Source organism: Poecilia latipinna, unplaced genomic scaffold (genome assembly GCF_001443285.1).
Source record: "Poecilia latipinna isolate Pla-1442-1.1 unplaced genomic scaffold, P_latipinna-1.0 Scaffold201, whole genome shotgun sequence".
In the NCBI taxonomy this organism is placed as follows: domain Eukaryota; kingdom Metazoa; phylum Chordata; class Actinopteri; order Cyprinodontiformes; family Poeciliidae; genus Poecilia; species Poecilia latipinna.
The window spans coordinates 429,616-453,869 of NW_015112817.1; the positions used below are offsets into that span (position 1 = coordinate 429,616).

The 24,254-nt window shown below is 38.3% G+C and overlaps 1 protein-coding gene across 1 annotated transcript in view; it reads right to left on the bottom strand.

Annotated features, from left to right (window-relative positions):
- Positions 1-24,254, bottom strand: part of akap12b (A kinase (PRKA) anchor protein 12b) — a 47,089-nt gene that overhangs the window by 15,039 nt on the left and 7,796 nt on the right. Inside the window, exon 2 of the mRNA XM_015031285.1 lies at positions 7,619-7,694. Within this exon, the coding sequence (XP_014886771.1) occupies positions 7,619-7,694 (76 nt within the window). The remainder of the gene's footprint in view (positions 1-7,618; positions 7,695-24,254) is intronic.

Genomic DNA, 24,254 nt, shown 5'->3' on the forward strand with positions numbered 1-24,254 from the left:
AGTCTTCAGGGGGCCTTTCTGCTTGTTTAGCAGAAAGTAAAATTAAGTTGGCTTTTTTGGGAGGTGGCTTTTCTTCATTTCTGTCATCAGATCAAACAGAAAATGTTGTGGCGGTGTCTTAAAATGCCTCGACAGCTCAGAAAAGTAATTTATTGACAAAAAAAAACTTTCACAAGATGAAAATAAGTCGAGGGACGCTCTGATTAAAACAATCCTTCATCCAAGCGGCACATTTTGTAACCAAACTTCAACAACGCAGAGCTGAGTTGTTTGGTGGCTGACGCCCCACATATCTCGTCGGATCAGAAAACGTGCCTGAACTCAGGAATGTTTGAGGTGGGGTCTCGTGTTCAGGCAGGAGGGAGAGGGAAGTGGGGGAATCGAGGCGATGGGTGGAGGCGGCTTTTTTTGTGGCTCGTATAGAAATGGATGACATCACCGGACAGCTTCGGAGACGCCGCCTCTCACACTTCCAAGAACGGGAAAAGATGATGTTAAAAAAACAAGTGGAGGAAATGGGAGAAGGTGAGAGAGGCCGGCTGAGACCAGAGAGATTTGTTTCACTGTGTAATTCTCCTTTCTTCTGTACGTTTTGCTCTTTTGCTCCTTTCACTCTGCCATTTATTCCTCCTATTTAATCCCCTTTAATCTCCACTTTCTTTTCCTGCACTTCAGTGCCCCGGTTCTTCTGTTGCTGAAGCGATGGGTGAAGAATGTCGGACAGGAAATGCAGTCAGCTCTCCACGTCATCACTTCCTCTTCCTGCTGCTCATTTCCTACTGTTACGGTCATGCACTGTGTGCACAGTTCCATTCAGGGGACATGAATTACGCGATGTAGCGTGATAAGAAGAACAGTACAACTGTGACGTCTAAGTGAAGCGACAGAAAACATTGTTTACGGCTCCTATTGTCGAAAGAGATGCCGATGCCTCCACCAGCTTGCACGCAATTCTCTGAAAACACAAAGCGGTTCTGCTTTCTCATAGAAACCAAAAAACGTAGAGCTTTAAATTGAGTCCAGCAGCTCTTTCACCGAACCACGTTCTGCAAGAATTTGCCATCTGTTGCACACGTCCTCGCTTTCTTTTGCGTTCTTGAGATATCTGCATCAGCAATTTGGCCTTCCAGTTGTTGTCAGGCGTCATCCTGTCTTTAAGGACGCTGGCACGTACACATGGTAAACCGGAGATGTGCGCTTTGAGGGTCCCTGGAGAACATTAGCGTACACAAATGAGCGAAAATGAATTACCGAGATGATTCCCAACTTTTAGGTTAAAATTACGGGTTGCAGTTGAATAAACGAATCTTTAAATTTGATCTAACAATACTTGAATAAAGAGAGTGGCTAGTTTCCAGACACAACCCCCGTTTTTTTTTTGGGGAAAAAAAAAAAAAAAAAAAAAATCATATCTAATTCGGAGTGTCGCAGCGGCTGCTGCGCTGGTAATGACGGGGGAGAAGGAGGGGTCCGCCACATTCTTGGTCCATTCTCTAAAACCCTCCATATGCCTGGGGGAGGTTAGGAGTTAAGGATAGAGATTAGATTCCCTGATGCCAGGACAGATGAGAGAGGAGCGCCTGAGGAGACGAGTGGGTGCTGAAGACGGACGGGGCGGCGGGAAGGTTGGACTGTCCTGGTGGGAGGAGTTTTAATTTATTTTATTTGACATGAAAGCTTTGAGCTTGGTAATTTGACTGGACAGGACTCACATGTTCACAACTTTTTTTTGACTGAAACTTTCCAACTAAATGTGGAATCAATGCAGTTTGTCGCTGTGTCACCACAATGGTCGGCTGCCAGGATAGTGTTCATTTTATGGCAGGACAGCTTAGAAAAAAGTTTATAGTCATTAGTTTTCACCTCCCATAGTTACTCAGTTTCTTCCTTATTGTGGAGTCATGAATTCTGACCTCAGCTAAGGAAAATGAGCCCTGCAGTGCTTTGGATGTTTTCTTCGGTGACCTCCTGGATGAGTTGTAGATGCTCTTTTAGAGTAATATGAGTATTCCTACAAAGGTTTACCACTGTTTGGTGTTTTTTCATGTCTGTCACTGTGGTTTGCTGGAGCAAAAAAAATCTTAGAAACGGGTTTGCAACTCTTTCCAGACAGAGAGTTCTTAATCTGCTCTTGATTTTCTTTTGAGTGCAGCATTATGTTGTTTTAGTCTGTTTCGATAAAAAGTTCTACTTAAGTTACTTCTTGTTTCTGGTGCTAAAAAGGCCTGAATGTGGCTGGTTAACATAATTTAATTTAGCAAGAGAAAAGCTAAGAATCCATTTATTTTATTTTGTTTTATCTTATTTTTTACAGATTTCCCAAATTAAAGTTGTGTTTTTGTAAAAAAAAAAAAAAAAAACATATTTATTGGAAGATGCTACTAATGTAAGAGCTGTGGGTGAATAAATAAGTTTATTATTCTACCTCCTTCTTTGAACCTGAAAGTGTACTTTACTGCTGTTCTTTTGCTTACTTTTGCTCTAATTTTTTGTATGCAACTTTGTCTTTTATTTTATTTTCAATAAAGTCAACCATCAAAAGTGCACAAAATGCACTTTTTGTAAAACGGTTTGACAAAGCAGAAAATATGCTGAAAAATAATCCCTGCTTAGCGTCCGAACGAAAGCGTCTAAGATGTTGAACAGGCTTCCTTTATAAAATTATAAAACAGACTACCCAAGCTGTGCTTAGATAAATCTTCCTGTCCAGTCCACTTAGAAGCCGAACGTTTCTGACTGTTACTTACGCATGTACTAACTTACTGTGGGTGTGTCTTTAAAGGCACTCGCTTTAATTGAACCACCGCCTGGAGAACAAATATCTTATGAGACTAAGAGGCTTTCAGGGATTCTGACGCTTTCCTGCTGTGCCTCTTCCTTTTCCTGAAGAGAAAAGTAATTTCACGTCTATTGGATGGATCGTCATCCGAGGACACCTTCATCACAAGTCGCAGACAAACTATTCCCGCTCGTGGGGTAAGCAGCAAGTGAGTGTCGCAGGCTGGAATGCGACAGCAATGTGGGCAGAAAATCAAGAGGAGCGGATCCAGCGGCTGGATTGTGTTACAAACCCGAAGCCTCATGCGCTGAGATCAGACAGAGCTTAAGTGAAGGGAGAGGTCCCTTCCACAGGCATGATGAACATTTTGGCAACATAACTCTGCAGAGGCCCCAGAGGAGCACTGAAATCAGACTTGCAATTAAATCATATGAGACAGATTCGCATGTTGGTGTATTTATGATAAACTAAAACTTCTTCATAAGTCTGCCATTGATTGTCAGAAACTATATAAAACTTTAATGGCCTTTTTTGGCCCCAGGTTTTTAGATTAAATCTCTGATTTGAACTTTATTTTTCAATACGTTTGCACAGCTTCGAATGCAGCCATACCCAGAAAAATCCTTACAAATTTCCTCTTTTCCGTCACATTTACAGATTTCACTTTTCGGATCAAACAAGGACAACCTGAATAATAACAAAAAGCATGTACTAAGTGGAAAAAAATGCAGCGCGTGAAGAGCTGCAGACATTTAAATCTTTTTAAAAACCTACCTTCATTTATTTGCTTTTAGTTCTATTTTAACCATTTTTTTTAGATACGTGTTTAATTTACTCTGTCTACATTTAATTGTTTTGTTCTATTGTTGTTGAAAATGAATAATTGCCTTGCTGATGATTGAAACATTGTTTCTAACTGTGTGTGCTAAAAAAAAGAAACTGACTCGTCTTGAACTGCCTCTCTGTAACCATGGCGATGCATTTTTATGGCATCATTTGGGATTTTATACCAGTAAACAACCTAACGACCAAATATTTCCCAAAATAATTTATTATTAGATGCAAATATAAACATAGGTAGAATTATTTCAAATTACTATAAAGAAAACATGTTTTCAAAATATTTTCAGTCCATCTTGTTACAAGTTACTTTTTACCTTTATTGCAACTTTACTAAAACATAAACCGTCCACTGGTTCACTAGAAATATTCTAACTGCATAATTAAAGGCAATAATGGTTTAAAATGATCATATTATTGTATACATAAAGTATCTAGATGATTAAAGATAATCAAACAAATGAGCCACACCCATTTATTTCCATGTCTAGTTTTATTGCCGGTGAAAACACCAACAGACCCGTTATCTCCCAGTGAAGCAGTCCAGAAATGTGTGTGTTGCCTTTTTAAATCTGCGACCCAACCTGGAGACTGCGTCAGCACTCTTGCCAGCGAGTGACATCATCTCTGATGTCATTCTTTGAGTCCTCGCTGCATCTGCAGCTGCAGCTGCGTACGCCCCACACCCTGCTAAAAACCAGCAACCTAAAGGGAACGGTTGTTAACACAAAGGCTCAAAGTCAACATCCACACCGAGCTCTAATTACCAGTCAAATTAGATTGGAAAAGACAGCAAAAAAGTGAGAAAAGGTGGTTTTATTTTTGGCAGACGGTCATGTATTATACATGACTTTTGATTTAGTTTGCAGGACCGGTGCTTTTGCGGTGATGTATGTGACAGCATCATTTATACGTTTTTTTTTTGTAGTTGTTGTTTTCCCCCACTTCTCAATCTATTTTTACCTCTCCTGATTTTTGCCTTTTGCTTTTTGCATGCACCTTCCTCCTCACAGTGGCCTGGTCCTGAATCTAATATTTATGCACTTCCATTTTGTCAATCTTCCTTTAAACCAAGCACTCTAAACTCTTTTTTTTTTTCTTCAGAATGAGTTTGGACTGATTTTCAACTTTGGCTCTGATGGTGAGTGACAACTTGATGCAGCTTTTTTGACCCAAGAGCAAAAAAAAAAAAAAAATCACCCTGAACATTGATATAGGTGTAAAAACTGAACTTAAAGCCAAAAATTATATTAGGAATGTGGGTAACACTTTATTTGAAGGGATACGCATAAGACTGACAATACACTGTCATGAATCATTATGACTGTTGTCATAATAGTTGGTAAATAATGACACGTTAAATGCAAAGTTGTACTATTAAAAGTGTGAACTTTGCATTAAAAGTGTCATTATGTACCGAGTTAAACTTCATGACATAACCATTCATGAAGACGTTTCTTGTTCATAACTGGTGTTATATCACGTTTATGTCAGCCTTATGGAGAGCCCTTCAAACGAAAGGGTGTCAAGATTTCAAAAAGTACAAGGCGACTTTTAAAGCTACAATTTGTAGACCACTTTTTGTTAAAATATGATAAAATCATGTTATTTAAAGTGTTTTGATGTTTGTGGATGCGACATACAGAACGTCTTTTTAAGCGTTTGATCCCATTCGCTAGGAACTGAAACTCAAAATGCACATATGCGCCTTCAGGAGAGTCCAAAACCAAACCGTCCTCATCGATACTGCCTCAAACCTGTTTGTCAGGCTGCTGCTTTGGGTGAGTGCAGTTTCACGTCCGGGCTGGTCCCCCAAGCTGTAAACACCCTGGTGTACCTGATTACGGCTGTGTGTTTGCATACATGTCAGCCTTTTGGTGCGACTCCTGGCTTTTTTATTTTTACCGTTATCAGACAGATTCCTCTCCTCTTCCTGTCTCCCACTATGAGCTGCTGTCTTTATCAGGCAGGACAAGAGAGCGGTGGTGGGATGTGAAAGCCCTTATATCATTGTGTGTCTCCTTTCCTCTCACTCCCCTGCATTCCTCCAATCTGTGGCCTTGAAGGCCTTTCACAACTTCATGCGTCTTACGTTTTTTTTTTTTTGTCTCCTCGTATGTTATCCTTGGTTTATTGGAAGAGAAGAGAAAGATTAGAAGGAAAATACCGAACACATTTCACAACATTTTTTAAATTTCAGTCTTTCTATGAGGCCATGTGACTCACTTCAGACACGCGAATGTTTTTTTTTTTTCAATTAGGGGAAAAAGTCATGTGAGAGCATTGATGAAATTTGAAATATTTGCCACCCACACTGTCTTTCTCTGAACATCCATCTTTTCTTTTTTTATTATTGTTGCTGATAGCTAAGATCGGTTCATCCCTTTGCTAACTTGTAAAATCACTTTGTGACCATCCACAACAATTTTGTCCCAGATTGCTTCCCCTTTGTAACCGTAAAGAAATAATTTCACTCATGTACTTCTCCTTTGACTTACCTGGAGTTTTTTTTTTTTTTTTTTTTTTTTTTTTCTTTTTAAATTTTTTCATGAATTATAAAGAAAATTGCTAGAAAAGTTACAATTTGGATCAGATAGCATTTGCTGGGTTTTAAAACATGGCCTTATACTAAAATGCAAGAAATCCTGGTGTTATGTTATTTATTAGTTTCCTGTAAGTCAATATCCTTACAGCAAACAACTAGTAATATAATAAATGGGTCGTAAAAGCGGGTAAAGTTTTCAAGGTGGGTATGAAATGTTTCGTCTCTTCTTCATACCTGAAAGATTCAGCCAAAAGGACAGAAAGCACAAAAAGACCACAGATTAGAGTGACCAGCACCAGTACCGAGCTGCCCGTTCTTTCAAGACCTTTATCCTCCATAATTTCTCAAAAATGACAAGAGCTCTCAATGTTTAAATTTGTGTTGCATCTTTAGCCCATTCTGTATTTAGGAAAAACTCTAAGCAAGCTCTTTCAAAGCAATTGTGTTTGTTCATGCATGTCCATCCTCACTTTCTTTTGTCTTCTGTACCTTCAATTTCACCGATTTAGCAACAATTCAACACCCTGCTCCTCCTTCTGCTGGGTTACTCCACGAACAGACAAAATCACTTCATTAAAAAGCTTAATAAAAAGGTAATTTGACAGCACAGCGTGTGACACATGTCTGTGTTTTAAGTTGGATAGGGTTACTCCTTCGCCTGGGCCAGAGCAGATTATGAAGTGCACAGGATGCTTTGTCCGGGGCCCGGGTCAAGGCCTGCTAAATATTTAGGGAAGCCGTACACACCCCTGCAGCCCTCCCAGACCAGGGGAGACAGGACAGAAACAGAAAACAAAATAAACAAATGAAGCTTTAGAGACAGCCGAGCACAGCAGGGGATGCAGAGATAAATCGCTGCATATTTTAGATCTTAAAGAGTTTGAACGTAAAACTTTCTTCAGGCACGCTTAGTTTATGTTTTAGTTTTCAGTGCAGAACTTTAGTTTTTATCTCTAAGAGAATGTGTCTGGCTTGAGCGGCTCGGTGCACATGTGAATTTAAGCAGGTATTCAATCGGGTCGGAGCTTTCCAAGATTTAGTGAAGGAAAACCATATGTTTTGCATAATCCACCATACTAAACTCGGAAATATGTTGTAAAGGTGATAACTTGACGGCGCTAAGGGGATGAATAGTAGATAAAAATATGTTGGGATGCCTGCATATGTGTGTCTGTGTGTGTCCATGTAGGTGTCCTGCAAAGTGTTGACAAATGGATTAGCTTAGGATCAGCGCCGGATCACACAGAGCCACGAAGACATCTGTGGACAAGGAATTCTCACATGGGCTGAAAGCCGACCCCATGCAAACACGTTTACCTCCAGCCCCCGCTTAAGACGCACACTACAAAATCCCAGACGCAAACACAACACAACCACCGTCACTTTTGTCAACGCGGCATCTGCCGCAGGAGCGGCAACCAAAAGCAAACACGCAATCACAGTCACACACAAACCTTCTGCTAGCGTGTTGTCCTCCGAGTGTCCGTTCAGGCTGGTCAGACTGGAGATTTGTCCATTTTTCTCCAAAGGCTGAAAGAAAAACAAAAGAAGAAGGGAATGAAATGACGCAAAAAATCAATAATAAACAATATGCACGTTTTAAAAAGCTTAAAGTGAAACTTTGACATTAAGCAACATAAAAAAAAATATATTTTTCAGAGTGGTTTCAATTCTTTCTGAAAAAGCCATTAAATTGGTAAAAACTTTGCAACCCAAAGTTCAACAACAAATATGGCCTCCGCATATATAAGATGTCATAAACTTTGCAATATTAAACTATTTATTTGCCTTTCTGATGGTTGTTATCTCACTAGAGCAAACTGTTATGAACTGGAGAGAAATATGTTACCATCTCGTAATACTGCTAATAATTAGCAACACAGATAATAAGTAGTTTATCCAGCTATTAAAAAAAAACAAAAAACAAACATTGTAGTTGAATTTCTGTCTCAACCACAAAGTTTTATTGGACATACTTCTCACTTCTGGCTGCTGTTTCTTAATGAATCCTTCCTTTTTGGCTGCATTAAACAAGTGTCAGCAAATATATTACAGTCATAAAAACAAGCTACTAAAATAATAAGCCAACACATTACAGCAAAGATAAATGTGTAACGTATTATGAATACATTACACACCTTCATGCTGGTCAAAAACGTGTCTTTTCTCTCCTTTTCTGTCAAGATACAAAATTTGACGGAATCAGTTTGAACTGCCAAGTTAATGGCCTTAGAGACTTTTCCATCAAACTTTTCTTTTTCACTTATCTTACAACAACACAATTTAGAGGAAATCAAATCTTTAGTTTTGTCCAAGTAATTCTGTATTATATGAGATTCAAAGTGTCAACACACTCCACTGAGAAACCACAGTGCCAAAATCCTGGAAGACTGAGAGCGAGGCCACATGTTTTTCCAATCAAATTTTTCCATGTTAGAAAAAAGAAACATATTTCAACTTGGATAAAAATCCCAAAATGCAGAAATACCAAGTCGGGGCCATTTATTTGCAAAATGTCCACATTAATACTCACAGCAGGGCAAGTGAGTCATTAGTAGTGTATGCTTCTTTTGATTTTCTTTACTGTAGTTTACAATATTTAACCGTTCCATTCAGGACTTGGCTTGAGAATCAGGAACATTTTTACTATTTCGACAACAGTGTTAGAAGTAATTTGTATGATGTCCTAAAACAAGAATGCCAGACAACCCAAACACGCCAAAGACTTTTTTTTCCTCATAAAATTCTTCATTTTGAAAGAAAGAAAAATGTAAAAGTCAACCCAAAGGTCAAAAAACATTTCCCAAATATTTTTGCGCAATAAACAAGGAAGCATGTGTTTAAAAGCGAAACAGATTCTACAAACATTATCCTCTGACTTAAAGAAATTAAGATTATTTTACATTCCAGTGCCGCGACCAATCCCATGCGTAAAAATAGTAATCCCTTCACACACTGACAAACAAACTCCTCCGGAGGACGAAGCTGTATCTCTAGCAAGTTTCTTTCTGGAACAGGAAACACATGTTTAAACAATTTTATTACACAATTTCCATCATATCTGACCACCCAGAACATTTGGTTTAATAAACCATAACGACACAAAGCTGATGAGTTTACATGTGTTTGAATTCAGATGAAACAAACATTATCCAGTGTGTTTATTTACCAGGCATTTCTTAATGTGTTTGATTGTAAATGTTATAACAATGAAGCATTCGAAGGTTTCGTATGTTTCAGATTAGGATGTTATTGCTCCTTCGTATCTACACGTTTGTTTTATTCTCGCTATAAACGCTCGTGATGATCCTGCAGCTCTTAATAAATCATGTTCATACTTAAATGAAGGAAATATTGTAAGTGTAATGAGCCAGTGTGTTAATACATAAACAGCACACCCTGGATCATAAGACCTTTTATCTGAGGATCTGGAACCTGGCTGAGTTTTTGTGGTGCAGCTTCAGCTTACAGCAGGACAAAAGCAGGCAGCTCTAAGCCTTTTGTGTGTCTCAGCCAGGGGGTTGAGTAAGCCAGGGCCCCCACACCGAGGTGCTAATATAACTAATGGACAAGTTAGGCTCTGTTCCCAGCAGCCTGGGACAGGTTAGGAAAAAAAAGACACCCACAATCTGAACATACAGGAACTGAGGGGTGAAAAACATGAATGCAGATGAAAATGTGGTTTTGCAAAAGCCGAAGCAATCCACCCTTTTAATTTGGCTCACTTTTACAACGTTTCAGATAAATCCTGATTGGTTTACACTGTGCCGTGGTTAGCTAAGCTACTCTGACTCCAATGGACTGTGATTGATTGGACGTGAAATTAGATCACTGCATCTCATTTTGTTGCTGGCTAGTTGTTCTCACCCAGCTAGCTTTACCAAAATGGAGAGCCTCACTGCAAGGCTTTCGCACAATGCAGCTACTTTGTCGCTCATGCTGTCACGACTCAGCTAAAAGGTTTGATCCTTCTGGAAACATGTCATCTCATCTGATATGTGAGTGCAACGTTTGTCTGACTTCAGCTGAAGTAAGAAGAAAGGACTGGAAAACTTGGACCAACCTGACTCATTGCATACCAATCACTAAACTTGCCAAGTCTGCCCAATCAAATTAGCAACATGCAGGCTACAGATTCCTCATGGCATCATTTGCAACTCCTGCACAAGGATCCCAACAGGACTGAAGACCTTTACTGAGAAATAGTTGTTTGACTGGGAAAAGAATAAACACAAAAATAAACACAAAAAATGTTCATGACTGAACCTTCTACATATTTTAAAGGGGATCTATCATACAAAATTAACATTTTGCATGTTTTTGCACTTCCACTTGGGTTTCCCAAGCATTCAAAAACAATCCACCCAGCTGTTTTTTGGCAATAAGTTATTGTTTTTTTGGTGTTAACCTTTTCAAAAACGCCCGAAATGTGGCGTCACAAATTAGCAGGCACTGCCCAACACCTAGCAACCCCAGTGAAGCATAGCGGGTTACCTAGCAACCCCAGCGGTGCTCTCCCAATCACCTAGCAACTCCAAGCCGAGTTCCAGTTTGGTCAGCTGGTTTTACCCACGTCTGTACTGTACAACGGCTGCTGGAAAAGACAAGTGTTTTATTGTTGACTTGCCATCCATAAGACTGTCATGACACTGTCATAAAGATGACATAACACCTGTCATGAACATCAATTAGCCTTCATGAATATTTATGACTGTTGTCATAAATCGTCATTCGGTAAATTATGACACTTTTAATACAAAGTTGACATTATTCAAAATGTCTTTGTTATGACAACTTGACATTAAACAAGAAATGATTACTGATATAAATTAGTTATAAAAGTATTACTGATTGCACTTTAAAAATTAGGTAACTTTAAGTTATTAAAGGTAAAGTTTAAACAGTAATGATTTCTTGGTTAATGTCAAGTTGTCATAACAAAGACATTTTGAATAATGTCAACTTTGTATTAAAGTGTCATAATTTACCGAATGACGCTTTATGACAACAGTCATAAATATTCATGAAGGCTTATTCATGTTTATGACAGGTGTTATGTCATGTTTATGACAGTGTCATGTCAGTCTTATTCAACCCCCTTCAAATAAAGTGTTACCCAAAAATCTCATTTTTCACCAAGAATGTTGTGCAAGCAATGTAATGAACATGTTTTGCGTGGCCTTTAGACCTATCTTGACCTCTTCAGAAAAATATAACAGGTCACCTTTAATATCTGTATTGAAAAAGGAGCTTGGATCAGGTTTGGTGTCTGGGAGCCATCCCAGCTGACCTCCAGACCTGTAGCAACCCCACCCTCATCTTCTCACTCATGGTTGGCATTCCCAGCATTCCCTGTCCTCCTGGCTGAAATTCCAAAGACCCTCCAACACCTGACTCCACCAAATGTTCACCTCTGCCCCCTTAGTTAGCCTGTCACTAAGTCATGTAGGCAACATTTTGATGAGTTCTGACCATTGGAGACAAATGCCACAGCAAGTGTTCCTCATGAGAAGTTTGTGCGTCACAATCCTGTCTTTGGGTCCATCACTTTCCAAAGAAAAAAAAGTTTGCAAAAAGATGAATTAGTTGAGATCCTTAAGTTTTACACCGTTTGAGGAGGTTTTCTGTTTATCATAACGCCAGACCGTCAGCTTACACTAAATTCCTTGACTAAAATCATGAACTTTCACTGCCAGTTGTGCATTTTTTTGATGTCTGCCTGGTCACCATGGTCTGCCACAAGGACCTAAACACAGACTCCGTCGTGCAGAAACAGCAGAGACGACTGGTCACTCAACAAAACATCTCACTGAGAAAACAACAACATGAACAAAAAAACAAGCGGCTCGTTTTCCTCCTCTCTGTCGGTGTAATGTGATCAGAGTTAATTTAGTCTGCTGGGGTTTTTTTTGGTCTGGGTATAGTTTTTTACTGGTCCTGCTGTGTGTATTGGGAACCGGCGGACTGAGGCTAACAGCAGCACTGTAAAGTCTGGGTCATCTTTGTATATTACATCGGCAGATTTTCTTCAACAAATATAACGCAAATCAAGTCAAACAAAAAGATGAAAATATTAAATGCGAGACATACTTTAAATTAAAGTTGAAATCTCTTCATTTGCACGTGCAAATGCATTGGGAACACTGAACAGTTTATTCAAAACATGAGGAAGGACGTATCAAATTTTGCTGCTAGGATACAAAAAGGGAGGTAAAAGTTATGTTAGTCTATAAAACGAATAAAAAACAAACACACTTTTAGAAACTCCAAAAAAAAAATCTACCTCAGATTGAATATTTTCCTCCCCTGTGTGTCACTGAATGATATTTAGTTGATTGTAGGAACTGCTTCATGTCTGTGTTGGTTTGCTTTTGCTCCACTACATTAACTACAAAGTTATTTTCAGTTAAAAATGTGGTTTCTACCAAAAACAGTGATGTTAGGTTGTTGATATTTTGATCAAAATTATATCTGGCCAACATGAATGTGAATGTTTGCTTTCAGTGTTTGCTGGTGATAACAAAAGTAGTCAAATTTACCATCTCTTATTGTTTTTTTTTTAATGCTCAAACAAAAATAACAACAACAAAGTAATTATGCATTTCATGGCAACCTCAAAAACAAATATGGTGAACATTTAGCTTAATGATCCGTTGAGATGAGTTTGGGTCATTTGCAGTCTTATATTTGCAGTTTAATTCTTTACGGTTTTTGAGGATACAACAGGAAATGGTTGTGGACTTTGAGTAAAACCCCAACGTTAAAGGTCAGCTGCAGAGGGATTTAATTTCCTCCTCTGCCGTTTTTCCATCGGCTTCTCTGGTTTAACTTTACGCCATTGTTTTTATCTTTGATTCCTGTTTTGTCGTATCTGCCTCTTTTATTTCCATGAACATAGAAGACCTGCTGCTTTCTAATTCACTCTGCAAAGGTCAGCAGCGGATATTTACGTCCTGTAAACCAAACGCCCCGCGGAGGGAGTTAGTTATAAAAAAAGGCGGAAAGTGGCATCTTAAACTTTTGATTCTTTTCACAGCAACAAAGCATTTATTTTTAATATCTACTTAAACAGAAACCAAATTTAACAGCGTCCATGACGTAAATGCTACAGAATAATTCCAGAACCTTTCAACTATACGTGCAATTGATTCAAACGCAGACGAAAGCAGCACAAAACTGTTTGGTTTAAATGTGGTTTCACTTATTTTCGCAGTCCAACAGAGATTTATGCAGTGATGCGTTCGGGGGCAGGGGGGTCTGCGTAAATTGAATATCCTGTAGCACATGTTAATGTTTCCAATCTGACCAATAAATCTGCTCTAAATGTCCATCAGTAATGAAGTGGAAACAGCTGCTATGGATTCACTTCATCTGGCGGACACGGTCATTTTATTATCAGGCAGTATAAGCGCTGCTGAGGAGGAAAAATGCTATTTAATGCTCTGACGTTTTAAGTTGCACACAGATTCTTCAGCTGTCTAAGTGGGGAAGAAAAAATGGATTGTAGATCAGAAACATTAGCGATCATGTTCCAGCTATCCAAACAGGGACATGTGCGCATTCAGGCAATCTTGCAGCAGGAGATAACAAGCTTGAAGACTTTCAGCAGCGATATACTTATTTTGTGACAGTTAACCTCCCGACCTCTGACCTCCAAGGCGTTCTTGGAGTTTGAGAGCGGACAAAAGGAGGATGAGAGCGCTGGAGGGAGTGCCCAGGAAAACCGGGAGAGAGGGGAGATAGCAGGAAAGTAGGGGATGATTGAAGGGAGGAGGGGACAGATGGAAGAAAAGTAAAAAAAATCTAAAAAGAGGAAACAAATTACAAAACTTTTTACTCTTTTGGTTGGCTTTTTTTTTGTTGTTGTTGTTGTTTTGATCTATGCTGAAAAACCTGCATCTATGTACGTTTCCTTCATTCCATCTTCGATCAAAAATGGTACCACAACTGTAGAGAGCTGATCTAGAAACTCTCGTTTATTTCCATCTCTTTGAAAAACATGAAAAAAGATGCCACTGACGGGATAATACTTCTACACTGAAGGGGGGCCCGGCGGAAGAGGAGTTCATTCACAAACGTCAGTCATCAGAACAGTGAATTTCGCCAACATTTGAAAACTGATGCATCTAGATTTGATCTGAAAACGGGAACCAAACGAGGCTGATCAACTGAACTGCTGCAAAGTACTACAAATGTGTCCCTAAAACTTTTCCTCTTATCTCACGGAGATCTTTTGCTAACTTTTACTGACAAAAGCCGTTTAGTAACTAGTTAGTAATGAGAAATTTGATCTCAGTAAATTCAGAATAAGACAAAACGAGCTTACAAGTAACTTTTCAGCATGACATGGGAAATTGTTTGAAATCAATAACTCTTTAGTATTGATTAAAACGTACTAGCTATATGTGAAATAATCTGCCAGTGAAACAAAACATTTTAGCTTGTAATATGGGAAAAATATCTTGTTCCACTGGCAGATCATTTCACGTAGAACTGCTTGCAGCAGTGCTTGTTGTCTGGTATGCAGTATTCTCTACCCAGCTGAGTTTGCATCACCTGTAGAGGAAGCTTGTGTGACTTCACTTCTGGAGAATGTCAAACAATTCGATCTTAAGTCGGACTGTGCCTGTATTTTTCAGCTTCTACTCTGCATGTGGCTCAAGACGGTCATTGTTTATGATTTTTGTTTCCTTTTGTTCCTCTCTAGCTCTATTAAAGCCACTGTCTGTCTAATATCATGGATCTCATCATTACCCACTGCTTTTTCAAGTACTCAGCAGCACATATGGCCTGGTAAGCAGCTGCATGTATGCTCCTGCCTCTTAAACCCCGCAGTCATGTCTTGGGGCTTTCTTGGCAAACCGACACCATCTACATCTACATCTATCTGGTCGTCCTCCCCCCTCCTCTCTTTCTCTCCCTCTCTCTCTCTTCATGGCTCTTCACCTCTGGTTGCCCCAAGTCCATTATCCCTGACCCCAACATTCACTACATACCAAAGATCAAAGCCTGACAAGACCCCCGAAGAACACTCTCACTGTTTCCACAACCCATTATCTCTGCTCAGGTGCAGAGTACCTGCACAGATGAACGTCTGGCACGTTTACGTGTCTCTGCACAGAATCAGGAAATCTGAAGGAATCTACAATCGTCTTCAAAACATTTTGAAGCCACTGGCATTGTTCGTGTTGCTGCTGTCAGACAGACTTTTCACATATCTACAGATGAACTCACACTGTTTGAACAAATCAACATGCTACTTGTTTTACTTTGCATAGCAGATGTATCAGATTTGGTGACATAACAAAAGAAACAACTAATGATTTAAAATGGAGATACAAGGTTTTCACCCAAAAGGGACGAAATGTTGGATATAAAATTAACATTAAAAGCTATTTGTATAAATAAAGCCAAAACAATCAATTCCTCTGTAAGATTTAGGGCAAAAGTAATATGAAGAAGCCCAGTCAGACTCCTAGTAACAGAGGGTTTAATTGCTATAATGCCAATAAATATTTTTCCATTTATTGAGAATGGTATTAATCATTTTCAACATGAATGTTTTAAAATTTTGTAGATATAGATAAGATTTTGTAGATAAGAAATATCTATCATTTCCTATCAAAAAGAAACTTTAAAGAAATTTAACTCTACCAGAGGTATGAATAATTCTGGGCAATATATAAATATATATAAACTTACATTATAATACAAAATACATGTAAAAAATGGACAAAACCATCATTTAGATGTTGTGACATGAGGTTTAGTTACATCAGACATGAGGTTAAATCATATTTAGCGTGAAAAATTACTTTGAGGACAGAACTGGATTTTAAAGTGGTTTATGGTGTGATATTTTTTATGAGAAAAATCAGAAAACTTCACAGTTGTATCTCCATGTATTGACTGTATGTGCTATTCTTACAGAGAGATGCTCCTCCAGGGATCAGCAGTTCTCTCAAATTAAAAGCACCTTTAAAACATTTACACATGGAAATAAATCTCATGATTGACTGTGTCCAAGTTGTTGATGGAACAGTTTTATTATATTTTTAGCAGACTGACTAATGGGCATCTGAGTTATATTGATGACAATGGATCAAGTAGATACTCTGAAGTAAGAGGAGTCAGGATGTTCAATAGGACAGAAGTAAAAGTGTTCAATCCCAAAACAAGTTCATCTATTCATTAATTAACGCACATTAATGCTTCATCACTTATTTAATTTAACTTAAACAGCAAATTAAATACCAATAAAGCTGCAGGCACAAACTGAGAGCAAATGAGTGGCACACAAATATTGGATTAATTTATTTCTAGAGATTCACTGAGATACTAAGTGGTAACTGGAATCAAAGCAATTTTTACTGTTTTTTGTCAGAAACTCAAAAATTGTATGTTTTTTCAACCAGTGAACGCACCATAGAAAAGAAAAAGCATTTGGCAGTAACAACATGTTTCCTGTGGAGGTTATAACAATTTTTAATATCAATGAGGTGTTGAAAGACAAATTTAGAGAGAAAAAAACCCCCGAGAGTAAAGACTTTCAGTGGATAACAGGAAGGAAGTTTGGTCTCTACTAGCTTTAAATCTCTTATCTTATTGATTTTGAAATATTTGGCAGCCTTTCAGAGCTGAAGCAAGACATCACATAGATGTGATTGTTTTATTAATGCTTAGTTAATCATGACTATAAAATGCTAAAGGCAGCAAAAGAATTCAACACCATAGTTTCTAGTTTTTCATTTAGAGCGGTTAAATTGTGATTTGCAGTGGCTGCTTTCTCGCACTTTCATCCAAACTGAAATAATTATTGACCTTTCATGACAAGAAAGCTTTAAAAAAAAAGAACTCTGTCTTACAGAAGATTATCTGAAGATTAGACATCATCTACAATTGTAAAAGGATGACGAAAACATATTATTTGGTTACTTTATGACATGCAGAAGATCCGTGTATTTATTGGTTGCACAAATTGAACAATATGATTATAATATTTGGAAAACAAGCAGCAATCTTTACATTTTACTGTCTGAGAGAAGAAAACTTTCCATGTTTACCCAAAACAACAACAATCACAAAGATTTGTGATTTACAGTGAGAGTCACTGCATAAATTAGATGCTAAATACCTCTTGAACTGTAAGAATTGATTAGAAAAGAGTGAGCATCAAATTCAATAAGTTTAACACACTTACAGTTCTGTGATCTATTGTGTCTCAGAACTGCAAGCCAAACAAGTGTCTCTGTGTGACAGTCAGCTGTATTTAATTTCCGGTTCGCATACCGAAGATGTTGTGAGAAGAGAATCAAATCGACAAATTAAAAAATGAACGGGACAAAATTAAGTCGCAGAGCTAAATCAGTGTTGCTCCGGTTGCTTCAGTGAGGCCGAAAGCCCAAACCGAACGCACACCAAAACGGTGAGTGACAACAAAGCCGTCCACTCTCACACCTGTTGCCGTTTTAGGACGAACCGTTCGACCTACATCAGCGCATCGCTAAACCTTTAACCCCTTGTTACTTTACCTCCCACAATCTGTCTGTTTTTCCTCGGCCTGCGCCGCCCTCCTCTGTGCGGCTGCTACACTTGAACAGCAAACGGAGCCAAACAACAGAACAAACAAACAGCCGTGGCGCAGCAAAGACCCCCCAGGACACGATCGCAATCAGGCCACTCTGGCCAGGCTTTGACCCCCAGGGGCCCGCCTCTCTAACTGGGTTGGAAAAACAAAACCCCGGCTCTCTTCTGACCCGCCTGTCAAGAATCTCTAAATATTTCAAAGCCCCGATAAGCATCTGTACTCGAGAGCCACATACGGGAGGGGACGACGGCAGCACCGGGTGTTTCTAGAAAGGACACAGACACCGTAAACATGGTTTTAATTAGTGAGACACTTATACCAGACTTAGTTGTTTTATGGCTTTTGGCTTTAAATTACTCCTAGATTATTGGTCTATTAATATGTGTGTGCTTTATCCAAGTTTTGGGGCAAGAAAAAACAACATTCAGGGTCAAATATCTGACCTCGGGACCTCTTGGTTTTTGACTGAACCTGGAAGGATGGGTTTCTAATGTCACGTTTTTCAGGATAAAGTGTTTTTTTAGAGGCAGCACATAAATCTTGAGTAGTAACTTGCACCAATATTTAAAAGGATGAGCATAAAAATGCCTAATATATTTTAATGCAAATCTTACAGTAGACATCTTTAGCATTGACAGCAAAAGTATCCATATCTCTTGAACTGTCCTACAACATGTCATGTTACAACCATAACTTTGCGTAGTTTATTGATATTTTATGTGATAAATCAATACAAAGTAGTGCAAAATCACAAACATCTAAATGTTGACATTTCTGGCAATTCTGCTTGGCAAAATAGCTCAAACTCAGTCAAATTGGCCAGATTGGCTGCGGAGTGTCTGTGAAGTTTCACATTGTGGGAGCAATTCTCAAATTAAAAAGTTATGAAACATAAATATGCTGTATGTTTTGGGTCATTGTGCTGCTGGAAGGTGAGCCTCTTCCCCAAATCTTTTGTAGCCTGTAGAATCGTCAAGATTAGCATGATACTTCCACCACCATACTGCCCTGATTTGCACTTGAGTCGGGTTTATCAGACTAAACAGGGCTGAAAAAAATGAAAAGAAAATTATTTTCCTTTTCTCACTTATTTTGTTACTCTGTCACATGAATCCTCTTAAATTAGACTGAAATTTGTAGTTAATTGAGAAAAAAAAGGTTTAATGGGCTGTGGAGACCTCTAAGGTATTATAACGTGATCATCTTGTGCAGCTGTAACTGCAGCACAACGTCTATGATGACTAGCAGCTCTACATCTGAAGGACTTTAGATCGGAACGGCTTTATCTCTGGGACCTTACAGTCTGTAATATTTCCATGTGTCGGACTTGTCCAGTTTCAAAAAGCTATCATTATTTTCCTAGCAACATTCTTTTGCAGAACATGCCGCTTCATGCCGACCACATTTGTATCCATCACCTGACTGACAAACTCAAAATAACATCACAGCCACGCCTTGATCCATCTGCCAATTCTTTTTAAAACAATAAAAGAAACTAACATCTTATTGTCCTGCATTGCAATCAGCCCCTTGCTACTATCCCTCTGTCATTAAGTTAAGCTGCACTATGAAGTGGATGTTTTAAATTTAAAAAGTTTCAAGTGTCAATTATATTTTGCTTAAACCAACACACGTTTGTGATTGTTGGAGCTGCATCATCGTAATAGCGCTTAGGCTAGAATTGAAATCGCAACTTGAGATTCTAAATCCAGTATGCATATAATAAAAAAAGCAAAAATAATTAGATTTCTAAGCCAAGTTTCTTTCTGTAATGGTGGTTCGGACTTCAAGATACTGTTCTAAATAGAAAACACGGTGCTAGAAGATTGTTTTATGTCAGCCTCAACACAATTTGTAGAAATTGTTAGGAATATTTGCAGTTTTTTCCTGGAGATGAGAGCGAAAGCAGTGAAATTCCTGACTCATCCCACATCAACTCCCCTGCGGACGTCTGTGGAGAAGAGCTAAATTATTGGAAGCCCTCGCGGAACGTCACATAGAAACGTTCACCTCTTGCTGCTCGAGGTGGAACACTGTGAAATTTGGGATGTTTTTGGGATCATTATGTTGTCTTCACATCCTGGTGATTATTTGCAGATGTTACCATTGCTCCCATCATTCAACTCCACACGTACGTTTTGCACCAAAAAAATCTCACACTGACTGTGAGCCATGATTTATCAAACCATCTCTGCATTTGGATGTATGCTAATGGAAACTATCAATACAACAAACTATGTAAGTAAAAGAGGAGTAACAGCTGAGCTGTGGGGTACACCAGAATTAATTTTTCAAAACAATAATCTCTTACCACATATGACAACACACTGTTCATGATCACAAGAGCAAAATACATTTATAGTTTTAAAGTTGTTCAGTTGTCTCCATTTCCTGTTATAGTTTTTTGTCTGTTGCATCAAAGTATTTGTTTTGCGAATCCGCCATTTTTATTCTGTAGTCCAAGTTCAGGGACAAGTCAAAACGTTTTGGTTGTAGAGTGCATTAACCCTCATCATTCATTGCGATATAAAGATGGCCGATCTTGCAAGAATGGAGCTTTCTGCGACCTCCGCAGAGCGTGAAATGCCTCGTTAGCATTTAAAGAGACGGCACCAAAACAAGTTGCTCTTCAAACCAGTCAAAACTCATCATAAAAAAAAATTGGTTCATTTTATCAGACCAAAACTATAGCCAAAACTAAACTTCAAGTGTCAATGAAAAACCTCATTTGTAAGGATGTCAGTAATGTTTCTCCAAAACTCTGGGAAATGCACATAAAAAATTTACATGCCAAATTAGGTGTTCTGGATTTTAAGAAAAGATCACACTCTCTCCCTCTCACTCCAAAAGCCGGCAGCCATGTTGTAACAACAGCCATGACGTAAACACATTCAGAGCTGAACTCCAGTGCATCAGCTGCGCTATAAAAACACGACTCCATGTTTGTCCTTGAAATGCTCCGACTCACACAAAGACACGCAGTTACCGAAAACACACACCCACACACACACACACACCCACAGTGACTCATGACTTCATCTCTCAGTGTGCTCTCGACATGAAGCATCAGGACCAAAGCTGATGAAAAATGGATGAACAAAAAATGAGCAGCTGAGAGGAGGGCTGCAAGAGACCTGAAGGAGTGCAACAAAAAGATGGACTCCATCCTTCTCCATGAAAACCCTCCATCAATTCATGCAGACAGACATTGCAATAGCCTAAAATGACCTATGCTTAGAGAGGATCAATGTAAATATTTGTTTAATTAGATGATACACCTGAGACGCCAATGTGTGAGATTAATCCAGTCCCTTTCTGAAGCATTTCAGTGTTTTTTCCCGGAGTTACTCTCTGGACATTGACGAAAACAACTCTCTTCCGAAGAAAAGCCTCACACAGCTTCATTGGGGAGACACTGCTTTTTTTGTTAGCTGTGAGAATATATAAAAAAAAATTAAGCTTTTAAATTGAATACAAGACGTTATCGTGTACTGCTGTCATGCAGTTCAAATTATAGATAGGTTAAAGCAGGACACAAAATGTGTTTACCACCTTTTATGTAAAGATCATCTCGTGGAGGTTAAAATTTTTAATCTTATTAAAATGTTCATACTTTCTTTACGCTGAAAAACAAAGAAAGAGCAGAACACACAGGCTCATTCTAATGCGCTTACATGCTTTATGTTAAATGAATTTGTGCCATATAAATTTTACATTTTGGCTTAAACTACAGTCCATTGCAAAGGTATTTAAACACCATAAACATCCCCACAATTTTTTCCATATTACAACAATTTAGCCCATTGTGTTTTAAATGAATTTTAGGACTTTTGTGCAGTTTTATTTGTTGCCTGAATTGCTCTGTATTCAGCTCCACCCATCTTCCTGTCAACTCTGACCAGTTTCCCTGTTCCTGCTGAAGAAAAGCATCTTCACAGCATGATGCTGCCACCACCATGTTGCAGGGTGACGTGCAGTTTACGTTTTCCACCATTTAGCTTTTAAGATTTTCTTTCTATAATGCTTTTTCATTTGATAAATATCCACTGTTGTGTGTTGGTTCACTACATAAAAAATCCAAGGCATATATCAGGTCTGGACAATAAATCAATAACAATTTGTATGGCAATAGACATGTGATCAATATCAATAGATAATACATAAGATGGAATATTCAGGGTTTTTTATTGTTTTTTTTTAACTTTATTCTATGTTGAAGATTGCAAGATTTTAACATCAACATTGTTAATATTTGTGGTTATTCTTCTTAAACATTTTTTTAAATAACGTGATATTTGTCATTGTGCTAAAAATCCTCTATGTATGTTAATGTTATTTGTTTGAACATAATAAAACAAAAAAACTTTTTTTTTTTCATATTCACTGAATTCTCATCCAGAACTACACAGCATTCTGGGAGATGTAGGCAGAGGAAAGGCTTTAGCTGCTCAACTTCTCACAGCAAGTTAAGCTAGGTTGGTCGAATCAACTAACTCGCTCACTCACTCTTTGGTTACCTAGCAACAACCTGCTGCATGGCAAGCAGTTTCGAGTTCCAATAACTTTGGTTACCTAGCAACAACCAGTTGAGTAACTGCCACAGCAGCTTTGTGTTTCATAACTGCTTAAAAATAAAATAAAGAGGAGAAAAAACTGTGGATAAACCAGCATACATTTACTTTTTTCAATAAACTATAAAGCACACATTCAGAAATGTATCATAATAAACCATTCACGATGATAAGTTCTCAAAAAACATTGCTACAGTTGATTTTAAGGATTTCACACAATATTTTGAGTCCATTATTGAGAGAACGGATTTAAATGTTGATGTTTAATTAAGCTTGGCTAACATCCTGGGAATGCACGTTCATGGCAAAATGAAGAAGCACCGTTATGTAATAATTTCCAAGTCATTGTAGTATTTAGTGTTGACCTGTGGATTCATTATCGGAGCTGAGGGTTGGGGAGAGGGCAGAAGACAGGAACAAAAGAGCTTTGGGGTTTTTTTTCACATCATCAGAGAAAGACGGCTGGTTTTACAGCGACTGAAATGGGAATGAATCTGAAAGCAGGGAGAAAAGGAAGCTCTCCTTATGACAGACTGATTAGCCGACAGCCACTTCCTGTTTCTCTTAAAACACAGCAAGAAAAAAAAAATAACTGTCTTGATTAGCAAGGTTAACTTTTTGAACAAAAAACAAAATCATCTTGGTGTTATCCAGCTGTAGGAAGGACTGACTGACATTTGATTATCTTATTATGCTGTTATTCAACTTTAGAAAGTTTTTGGTGGACATTAACGTTGAAGCTGAAGAGTTTTAGTTCGTCAATCCCAATGCTGGAATCAAATTAGCCTGATTTTATTTAGTTTTTCATGACTCTGCATTTTAAATTAATTAATTGCTTATCTGCTACGCTGCCCCTCTTCTATACGTTCCACGTCACTGAAGTAGTAATCTCCGTCATCAGGCTTCTTACTTCAATTTGACTAATTTGGTTAGGTAAAATTAGTTGAACTCTCCGACCCCACAAAGGGACACTGGTCTAATCAGCTGGAGAAGTGAGCCGTCTTTCAGCTTTCAGGATGAGTTTCAGGCTTTCAGTTTCAGTTTTCAAACTTGTGTTTTTGTGCTAAAGTTTCAAATTTTCTTCAAGGCAATTTCATATTTCTTACTCCACACTTACTGTTGACCCTGAAGAAATAAAAGTCTTCACTTTAGTTCATCATTGTGAAGAGTTTCTATATTTATCAGATCATTGTCCTGCTGTTTATGATTGTGGTAGAGGGGATACATTACGCTACTATGGCGTCAAATGGATTTTATAATAATTCTTTTTGACACAGTTCTCTAGCTTTAAACTTTAGATACATATTTTTAGCATTTTCTACCATCTTCACCAATAAACATGGTACCAAAACAAACTTGGGTCCCATATTTCATCTAATTGTCATGTGAATTTTAAGAAAATGACATGTCACAAAAAAGGAAAAAAAAAAAAAAAATGCAAGTGGTTCTCCATCTACTGGTTTGGAGCGAATCAACCACACAACGCAGAGCAAAATTCAGTCAGATGTTGTAAAAAACACAATCCAAATGTTTCAAACTAACATGGACCACGAAACAGAGAATCCTCCCCTCCGAACCTGCAGATGGGACTTGGAGATTTCTCAGTTTCATGCCTCTGGTAAGGCAGCTTCATGCCTTACCAGAGGCAGTTTCATGCCTTACCCATCAGTGGATGGGAAGGTTTGCTACATAAGAACGTATTCGGCAAATGTATTTTCACCTTCTCGTTAGTGTACCAACTCTTTTTTTGGAAAAACCGCCACAAGCGAGCATATAGACAGAATTTTAGCAAAACAAGTACTTTTTTTTTTTTTTTTTTTTTTTTAAAATTTTGCTTTTTCAGAACCGTTTCCAATAAGACACTCCAAAAAACGCATAAAAAACATTGATAGAAACATGACTACAGTTCTAGTCATTTTTAATTATTCCTCT